This window comes from Tachysurus fulvidraco, chromosome 3 (genome assembly GCF_022655615.1).
Source record: "Tachysurus fulvidraco isolate hzauxx_2018 chromosome 3, HZAU_PFXX_2.0, whole genome shotgun sequence".
Taxonomy (NCBI): Eukaryota; Metazoa; Chordata; class Actinopteri; order Siluriformes; family Bagridae; genus Tachysurus; species Tachysurus fulvidraco.
Window position 1 is genome coordinate 24248052 of NC_062520.1, and position 11015 is coordinate 24259066.

Genomic DNA, 11015 nt, shown 5'->3' on the forward strand with positions numbered 1-11015 from the left:
TGCGCCTTTATATTAGACACCAGACGCGCAGCCATATCGGAAGTTTACAGCACAGTGGTACAGCCTAAACATTCAGATGCATAGAAATGGTGAGGGAGGTGCAAGAACAGCAAGAGCTTCTGATCAGAGGGATTAGAAAAGAGTGGAACAAAAGAACATGAAAAGAGGAGGGAGGACAGATGTGGAGTAGCAAACGGACAGTTTAATGTAGGGTAGAGGTCAAGCAGGCCCAGCCCCCCTCCTCTCCACACCCCGCTCACACACACACACACACACACACACACACACACACACACACACACACACACACACACACTCTACTAAATGAAGAAATGTTAAAATAAATGATATGAAATGGCTGAAAAAGCAGACTCTAAAGTATTGTTTATAAGCATTCTCAAAAACGAGGCAAGAACACACACACACACACACACACACACACACACACACACACACACACACACACACACACACACACACACACATGGACTGGATTTTAGAGGTGAACATGGAACCCTGCTTATCATAAATCTTAACAGTTTAAATGAAATGGAATGGAAGATTGTTGATTTATGTCTCTACTCAGCTGCCGTGAAGGAGGAACGCAATCAAATAGCTAGGTTTTTATTACTTATGTCCCTTTATCTAAATACATGAAGCACATGCTCACAGACACACACACACACACACACACACACACACACACACACACACACACACACACACACACACACACACACACACACACACACTTTCCTTCACACAAACAAAGACAACAAATGAGACATATGTTTGTGTTCATCTACCAAAGCAATGAAGGATCCGGATCAATCAAAGCGGCATCATATATTTCTGTCAATTCATCCCTCAGCTTCAATATTCTCATCTCTCCATCACCAAAATAACATTCCTGCCTCTCGTCCGTATATCCGTCTTCCAGGCACAACCCTAATATCCGAATCCCTCATTCAATATATCCATTTAACCAACAGTCTGTCATCTTTCAGTTGTTTTAAATTCAACAATCTATTCACCAAATATATATATACCTAGATATCTATCAACCATCCATCAGTCCAAGCAACCGTTTCATCTTCCATCTGTCTAACCGTCCATTTAATCCAGCTGTTTGTCCGTCACATAAGTGCAGTGTGGGTATGTGGGATAATACTGGTATCACACTGGTACACAAGCATGTAAATGTTTTCAGGTGAAGCAGCATCATTCTCATGTGTTTCTCTTGCTGCTAACTCTAATACATCTGCACTCGGCTTCCCAAAAGCATTGTAGCCATCATCTTTATGTTTAGTACGAGTGTTAAAAAGTGCCTCCCTCTCTACCATCTTCTCATACATTTCAGTACTATGGCACTTTTGGGGAATCTTACTCATATTGACTTAGGGCCTGCTGGAAACTTCATTTTCCTTATGCCTTGTTCTTAACCCTTAGAACTACAAAGAAATAAACGACAACACATAAAGGTTGGAGTACTACTTTGTAAATCTTAAACCAGCTTTATTCTGTATTATATTCAGCCCGTATTTGCTATAGCGGGTAGAAAAAGGATTTTTTTTCGTCATTTGTTGTAATCTGTCATACAAGTATATCATAATACGATGCAGCCAATTTAGGCTTTTATGACCAACAACAGCCAATATCTAAATCCCTGGCACTGTTATTTTCTTAAATTGAAATCCTACCACAATGCTACAAGTCACCAAAAGAAGAAAAGCCTAAGATGGTGCAAAGCTCTTAACACAGCTTCAAGTCGGCAATACTACAGCTACAATAGCGACAAAAAAAAAATCCTAGTAACCTCAAGCTCACTTTGGAGAATGTTTCCCTATAAACGATGCCAACGAGTCCATATCAGGCTAAATGATGACGTATAAAAAAATGTAAAATTGCAGACCTCTTGTTAGGGGTTCATTGTACATCGCCTGTTATACAATTCAGGCAAAAAAATAAATTTTTTATCAGGATCCTCTTGTACAGTGTAAGGTGTAACGATCGTAAAAGACCACTGTAATCGTTCAACAGAAATCCTGGATTAGCGGTTCAGACTGGAGTAGAGAACAGTCCTAAGATTCATAATGCATCTTAGAAAGCTGGTGTACTTTCAGTTTGTTGAATTCATTGCCTGAGATCAGGGAAGATACTGTGTGTATTTATGAGCACAGGCAAAGGTCATTCCTCACAGGGCGAAACTCAATATCTCTCACTGCTACTAATGAGCCATGAGATTTCATCACTATTAAAACACCATTAGTGCAGGCCTTCTCTCTCATGTGTTCCCTTGCTCTCGCATTCTCTCTCTCACATTCTCACTCTCTCTCTCTGAGACTCACTCAGCTGTAAACTAGTACTTAATGTAATTTAGCTCTCTATGTATGACCTAATCTTATTTTCAAAAAAGGTGCTTGTCTAATGAAATGCATTACTGATGTATGAATACTTTTAAAAATTTGAACTGCAAGAACAAGTGGATTTAATTTAATGCGATTGATAATAAATGCGTGCTTTTTTTTAGCTATTGTACAGTATGTTTTCTTTTGCCGACACTAAAACACTTTGAACTGATAAAACAATGCAGGAAAATGATAGTGTGTGCAGGTCATTCATTTCTTAATGAATTCGTCAATAAGGTGCACAGCACATTTACAGAGAATATTCCGTATGTATTGCACAAACACACACACAGTGCGTTTGTGCAATACATACAGTGTGTGTGTGGGTGTGAAAGAGAGACAGAGAGAGAGAGAGACAGAGAGAGAGAGAGAGACAGAGAGAGAGAGAGAGAGAGAGAGACAGAGAGAGAGAGACAGAGAGACAGAGAGAGAGAGAGAGCTCAAAGTAATAAAGCATGCTGTATTGACATCTTTGTTGTGTCTATTGATTTTGAATTATGCTACTAACAAGCCCAAGCTGATATTTTGTCATTGACAATCATCTTAAAACTGGAACTGCCTAGTTGCACTCATACACAGGTTGCACACACACACACACACACACAAACTGCTTGGCACAAATACCCGATGTAACTTTGTGCCAGCAAACAGTTTTCAGTCTGTTACCCCATACCACATCAATATTTCCTACAGTTATGTGACTGTCAAATCAAGGTCCATCTAATAAAGTCTTTCAATTCAGCAGCCATCTTGCAGATGACCATGGACCAAACGAGACCGACCTCCTTTCTGCTCGTATGGGAGGAGACCCACTTAGCAGAAATACAGATTTTGTTTACACACATCACTTTTGATAAAAATTTGATATAAATGTCTGGTTACAGTAACACAATTTTAACATGCATATGCATGTTTCTCCATCACCGTACTTAGCCGTATGTCACATCACATTCATTAGTGTACAAATCTAATGTTTACTGACAAAGCTATTTTTTGGAACTACTTTTTAACACTTATGTACTGTAGTACAGCTGTCATATTGAGCATTCTGCACACCATATAGTAAATAGGAGGACGTACGTACTACCTGCACATGTGCATCTGCCCATGTTCAAGCTTTCCTTTGTCACCTCCAGATCCAAAATTGTGTGTTATTGTGTGTGTGCGTGTGTGTTTGTGGAAGGGTAGGTGGATAGGGGGTGTTTCAAAATGTCAGCACTTACAACCTAACACTTTTCACCATGTCATCACCTACTTTCTCTTGCTGTTTCACGCACGAAAAAATGTCATCGAATCTTTTTCTAAGTTTTATAAAAGTTCCTTTTTTTTTTTAAATAAAAGTAATCAGACCAAAAAACAGGTCCCTAATTGCTGTTTCTAGAATGGTACATAACAAATTACCATCATTACCAGAGCTGCAGCATTAGTTTGATTTAGGCCTACTGTTAAGTGCAAGATGTGTAATCACACACACACACACACACACACACACACACACACACACACACACACACACACACACACACACACACACACACACATAAAAATTAAATTGCACAAGGAAAGCAACAGTATATCTCCCAGAAGAACATTTGTTGTTTTCAGTAGAGACCCTGAATCTGTTATTTTGTGAAACAAACTGAAACACATTAAAAGTCAGGGTCCAGAAGTGCACAGGCTTCAGTGTCAGTCAGCAGTGTGTTTTCTCCTGTCTGATATCCCGCTGCTTTCTCACATAGCAAACCCATTGGTGATAATTAACACACACGCACAGATGCATAGGGGATTTGTTTGTTCACAGAAAGCCCTCAGCTCAATCCGGATATAAACGGGACGCAGAAACCGGACCTCCTGAACACGGTTCCCGGTTTGCCACCTTCCATTCATTCAAACTGTCATCCTGTACTGCAGTCGCTTGCGTGGTTATACAGACCAGAAACATCACCCTTAACAAAACAAATCCAAAGCAACACCACTATAATCTCCAGATCTTAAATAAAAGACAATATTAATTCCGATACACGCGTTACGGTTTCATTAAAACAAATCCATTTAGAATTCTTGCAACAACAACAACAAAAAAACCGCATACAGGGTTAAAAACGTGCGTGTCTCATTCGGTCTCCTGTCTTCTGTTCTGCTCGGTCTGCCTCTCTCTATCCTCTCTCTGTGCCGCGATCCGCCGGCCCCGGAATCGATCTCCGCAGGATCGATATCGCGGCATGAATATTCCCGGGCCGGCGCGCGCCAGACTTTAGTCCGGGAGAGACGGAGCCGGAGGCAGAGCGGAGCAAGCAATGAACACGGATAGATACGGAGGGGAAAAATAGGAAGGCAGAGAACAAATCCTTAAACACGAGGACTGGCTAGTTGGTTCATAGATGTGTCTTATTTATCATCTATTATGTAAAGGTTTTATTTTTAAAAAATGAACTTCTGTTATTGTCTATATGTAGTAATATAGCCAGTGAAAAGCCTATTCCTTTTCGAGCATGAACATTTTTTTTTTGTGGAAAATGGTTCTGGAAAAATGTTCTATACTCAACTACGACTACAGAACCCTACGATTCCTAGGATGCTACATAAAGGCGCGCGCGTGAGGAAATGGAGCGATGTATTTTTATTTTTTTTTGCACCGTGGACACAAGATGAAAAGACGATTGAGCTCTAATCACTGGGACAGTAGAGGACATGGCCCGGTTGCACGCTGTGTATGTGTGTGTAGTGTGTGTGTGTGTGTGTGTGTGATAGTGAGAGGGTAGAGAACCTTACCGGAGAGCGCGCGCGCTGCCGGCGGAGACTTGAGGCGCCAGGCACGGAGCTCGGAGGCAGTTCTCGGCAAGACAAACGGCAGCGGCAAGGGGACAAACATGATCCTCCTTCGTGTTCAGGCTTTTGTTCTGGACTTTCTCTTCTTCTTCTTCCCCAGTTGCTGGTTTTAGTGTTCTTCTTCTTTTTGCTTTGGCGTTATTACAGCAGTCTGTTTCTCGTCGCCGGTCTCTTCTAGCTGAGATCGGATGTGTCGGTCTTCACCTCGTGCTCGGTCGTGTTCGGTTTTGGCTGTGTTCGGGATCTCTTTGGCATTGTACACCAAGTTTGAACAGTGATACTAACTCGGTGTGGTGCTCACTGGCATGCTGACCGGTCACGTTTTCATTCTTTATTCTGTGTACATTGACTTTTAAACTGGGTGATAAGCCTAGAGACAACAGCAGAAGCCGCTCAGACACAAACCCACACACAGGCGGACAGACTAGGCTGTGCACTCACACTGATATCCTCACTGATGCTACACAATACACCTGTCGTTTTAGAGCCGAATGCTTTGAGAATCTCACCGCAAAACTATTTCTTTCAATGGAGAAATATTCTGTATACATTTGTGAGGTTTTGGAAGTGAAGATTACGCGCAGGTTCGCTTCTTTCCCTTCCTTCCTTTTCCTTCCTTTTCCTTCCTTCCTCGCTCGTGCCTTTGCTTTAGCTATAAAAACAGAATAAACGGAGACACCTGCATGTAGTTCTGTTAGAAGAAAAGCCCTCACGTCCTGACACTAGCAAAAATAAATCAGTGCTTCTTGTGTTTATTCTGCATCTGATGTTTGGTGCGTTTGTTCTTTTGGTTCGTTTATTTGGTCTTTAGCTATGAATCCGTTTTTCTCCAACAGCTACATGCTAAACACTCGCTTTCACATTCACAGCCTGATCTAGTCGAAATTCGCAACATTGAGTTTTTTTTATTATTGTTGTTGTTAGTCTAATCTATTTGTATATAAACGTCAATAATAAGGCACCATAACGTGCTATCATGCGCTTCGCCCCTCCCACCGCCGGTCTGTCACACTCCGCTAATTAAAACGCAATCAATCGATAAAAAGAAATAAATAAAGCAAATAAATAAATAAATCACGAATACTTGGAAATGTAAAAAAACAAACAAAAAAACAAAAACAAAAAAAAAAACTTGTTTCGTCGCTGGATTTGTCTTTTTTTGTTGGTTTTGGTTTTGAAGATCACTTGCCTATTTCCCGGTCCGTCCGCCTGCGTGTTTTGTTGTCTGTTCCCGTTATGCGGGAACCCCAATGGCTCACGCGACCAGACTCCCTCCCGAATGCGCGCGCGCGCTCTGCCTCCGCGCTGCCGCGACGTGGAAACGAGAGCCAAGCCGCTACAACTCACACACATCACATCACCACCTCATCCTCCACCCCCACCCTTCCCTCCTTCTACCCCCCCTTCCTCTCCCTCTCTCTCTCTCTCTCTCTCTCTCTCTCTCTCTCTCTCTCTCTCTCTCTCTCACCCTCCCATAGTAGCCCTGCTGCTCGTCATTGATTTTGTGGCTTCCTCGTACCTTCAATAAGACAATTGTCACTCCAGAGACATGGGCTACATTTCAAACCTCGTATGCCGCATATATGTAATCAGGGGCTACTACAAAGTAGTGCAGGCCTAACAATTATACCACAGGCTAATGTAGTGAATCAGAAGGAAAATGGACACCTCTGTTGGGTCTGATATGTTTTTTTCCATTACAGTTGGCTAATCAAATCAATGCACATACTTAGATAAGATAAAGTCTTATATTTGGAACAAACCCGAAACATTAATATACACGTGTTTGTATTAATAACCGGATGTACGCAGGACGTGAGGGTAGGTTCATAGAGTCAATTGCGCACGTGAGGTGTAGCAAAATCAGCTCGTTCGGGTTGGGGTGCTGTTCGGGGTGGGTGGGGTGTGGTGTGGTGGTGTGGTGATGGAGTTCCACTTTTGAACCCCGATTCGTCACGTGCCGTCAGTCGCGACATTACGCAGCACAGCGCACTTACACGGAAGATTATTGTCAATATAGATTTTTTAAATAGAAAAATCTATAGACTAAACACTGCAGTCGATGGGGCGAAATCGATTGCACCAGGCTGTGCGCCACACAGGCCGCCGGGGCTAAAAAAAAAAAAAAAAGAGTGAAGCCTTTCACTGTTTACTTTAATGATTAGCTAAAAGCTGATAGCAAATGGATGGTAATTGTGGATTGTCCCAACAGGTGCATGTAATAGATCAGCGGTAAGGCATTATTAAGTGTTATCTTGAGAAAGAATAAGGTGCCCTTTAGTAAAGTATCCCAAAATCCTGCCATGTGTTTCACCTACACTTTCTGTTCCATTCCCATTACAGAGGCATTTACAAGAACAGTTTTGGATTTGGAAGTGAGGCAGACGCTGTCAAATTGGAGCCCACTTTACTTCCCTCCTCCTGCCATCTCTGAATAAACTATGCTCAAAGCACAAGATTTCACCTTGTTTCACCATTTACTTGGGAAGTGCTAGCTAGAAAACCACAATGTTCTGAATGAAAGTATTGGCAAGACCCATATTAGACCCAAAATAACCCATGGTTAGTTTGTTTACAGTTTGAATGTTTTGAATATGTGAAATAAATTGAAATAAATCTTTATGACTGTAATAGCATTCAGCCAGTAACTGTGTCTCCTAAAGCCTATGTTATCCATTACTAATGTAAATGGATTCACATCTATTTTTTGTTTATTTCTATCAGACAGAAGTCCCTTCCACAGTGAAATGTATGGCGTGTTGAATGAACCGATACTCAATAGTTTGGGAGACAACTTTCTGTCCATTGAAAGTTGGATATTCCTCTCTGTTTTCTAAAAGAACAAAGATTTCGATCCTGCACATACACTCTTTAAAAAATGGGGTCTTACCCCTAAGTGCTTCTACTTGCAACCCTTTCTGAAAGCCCTATTATACGGTTCCACACAGAAACCTTATGGGTTCCTGTTGTTTGATTACAGTTAAATGCCCGGAAAACTCATATTTTGTGTCTGATCAGAACTCTGTTGCCATTTCAGATAATTCACAGCGGTTCTGTCAATCTACCTGACAAGGTAAACCATTAGTGGTGAGGCAGGTAAGAATGGCAAAATGGAAGTTTTCTCTAGTGCTTTTATTTGTTTATTTATTTATTTTCCAAAGTCACCAGGGTGTATTTTCCCCATGAGTCTCATGCCAGGTGGCAAAATGTAAAAGACTGGTTTGCCTGTACTTGATTGTTGTTACCCTTGATAACACTGTGTTGCAAACTTGTGACCTTGTAATACTAACACTAAGTCAGAAACTACACAATCTGTAGTAAGTTCACTCTGAAATATAGATTTAATATTAAAATACTCATTATGGAAATAAATTAGACGTATCTTTTTAGACAAGAGTGATGATGCATTAAAGTATGGTACTAAAAAAGGAAATAAAAGATTTTAGGGGTCCACAGAGTGCATATTCACAGGCCTGAGAATTTTGCACTATGCTTTTGTGCTAAACAGGAGTGGAGAGGAAAAAACAAAAAGAAAAAGTGACCAGTTGTCCCTCGTATGTCCCCCTTTATGCACAGAGGTAGCAGGCTGTGCGGGCCCTCCCTCCCTCCCTCCCTCGTGCACTCCTCTCAGACAAAAGCAATTATTTCTGGTAGAGTCTGAGTGTGGTTGCGCCTCTGAGAAGGGGAGAAGGATAGGAGAAAAGGATAGAGAGAGCGAGAGTGTGAGATTGAAGGAGAGGAATATAAGACAGTGTCGGCAGGATGTAGAGCTAACACCTCTTCCAAACCCGTTCCCTTCTTCCTCGTCACCCCTTCTTCCGATATCCTGGTATAATACACAAAAAAGCCTACACCTACAAAGCCTTGTTTGTTGCGAGATAGGAGATGGCAGCGCATATGATCTGGAGCCGTAGAACAGATCAAACACACCGAAGTATGTTCTCAACAAATTACTCATTCCAAAAAAAAGCTCACTTCTAAAGACAGTGATTGAGGGAGCTACTAAAATCTAAAACAACCAATTTATTAAGCACTATTCTATGGCTACTTTAATATACAGAACGTAGTATCATTAACATGCGAGGCCTGTGTGATTGATGGGTGTGGCCTTAAGTTATTAATGACCATCATCTTTTGACAGCTGCAGAAATGTGCAAGTTCAGGGAATTGTAAATTACCATAGCAAGAAAAGCACATTATTCAGACACAGACGTATAGCCCAGCAGCTGGTGCTGGATCTGTGATTTATATGAACTATATGAATGAAGCAGCAGGCCATAATGTGTGCGAGAAGAATGGAGTGGTGTATTGTGAGAAGGCATGTTGGCGTGTGTCTGTGTGTGTCATTGTTAAATGGCGGTGACATTTTGACAAAAGAGGGGATGAAATTAAATTCATCAATAACAAGGTGGCCCAATCAATAGCACTGAAGCGCCTTACTACAACTGTGGCACATTAGAATTGACATCACATCTTTCTCTATTTCCCTCTCCCAGCACAAACACATATACACTAGACACAGGATGTCAAATTGAGGCCACTATACATCTCGTGCTCTCTAAAGCACTGATGGAAGTCTTATCTCATACACCTTGTTATGCATCAAATTAATGGCCTATGTAACCAAACACAGATGAAATGATATTCTATAATTTCACTCTTTCATTAAAATGTGTTTTTCATTTTAGTATTTATTTAAAAAAACTAAAATAAAATGAACAGAAACACACACACACACACACACACACACACACGCACGCACGCACGCATGCACGCAAAAGCATGCACACGTCTGTTCACATATCTCTCACTTGGCAGTCTTTCTTGCCCCGTGACTCACTCTCAGAAGACTTGTGCTTCCAAATGAGCAAAGTAGCGATTCCTAACACAGCTTTAAACCATCATTTGCTTCTTAATACTTCCTGCTGGATTTGGAAATACATCCTTCCTGATCTGAGATAAGACCCAAATTGTCAGACTCTAGTTAAATATGAGCAGATTATGTGCACTGGGGGAGTGTCCACAGCTTTATCGTTTATACATGAACGCACAGAAGCAGGTTTACATATGTATGAGTGACCGGCATGAATAACGCGTATATGCAGGCACGGAGCGTGACCGTTCCCTTGTGTGTTACCTTCATGCATACACACAAACATAGACCAACTCATGCCAATCAAATGTTTCATTCAAACCACAGAGTGCGGATGAGCGTTTGAGCATTCAGGAATGTTTATACGCTCGGTCTTACATCCATCGCCACTGTAAGAACGTGTTAACTTACAGTATGTCTGTGAAGGCTGAATAAGAATGAGAATCAGGATTGTTAAAAACATACAAATCTATACCTAATGGAATTTATATACATGTACCCAAACACACACACACACACACTCGCAATATGTTTTCATAAACATACTGCTTTCGCTCATAACTTTAATCATAACTTCATGTATCTTACACTCGTAGATCCCTTCAACCTTGTAACTATGTATGCAACCTTCACATATGGAAAAACTGCATGTGAACATAGGTGCATTTCAAAAAGGTATATGTTGAAATTGCCATACGTTATAAGTAATAGTCAAATAAAACGTGAATATGTGAAGCTTATGTGAGAATGTAAAAGAATTATCCAGGTAAGAAAAATTATTTAGTCTATAATGAGTGAGCACTTTTATTTTGCTGCTAATACCAGAAAGCCTTTCTGGTAAAAAGATGGGGATGTAACTTTTAACTATAACAATTCAGGGACAATACTGGCATGAAGATGGACAG

At 41.0% G+C, this 11015-nt stretch overlaps 1 protein-coding gene across 1 annotated transcript in view; it reads right to left on the reverse strand.

Annotated features, from left to right (window-relative positions):
- pou2f2a (POU class 2 homeobox 2a) overlaps positions 1-6556 on the reverse strand; it is a 40345-nt gene extending 33789 nt beyond the window's left edge. The window contains exon 1 of the mRNA XM_027148112.2: positions 5181-6556. Within this exon, the coding sequence (XP_027003913.1) occupies positions 5181-5280 (100 nt within the window). The 5' untranslated portion in view covers positions 5281-6556. The remainder of the gene's footprint in view (positions 1-5180) is intronic.
- Between the last annotated feature and the right edge of the window lie 4459 nt (positions 6557-11015).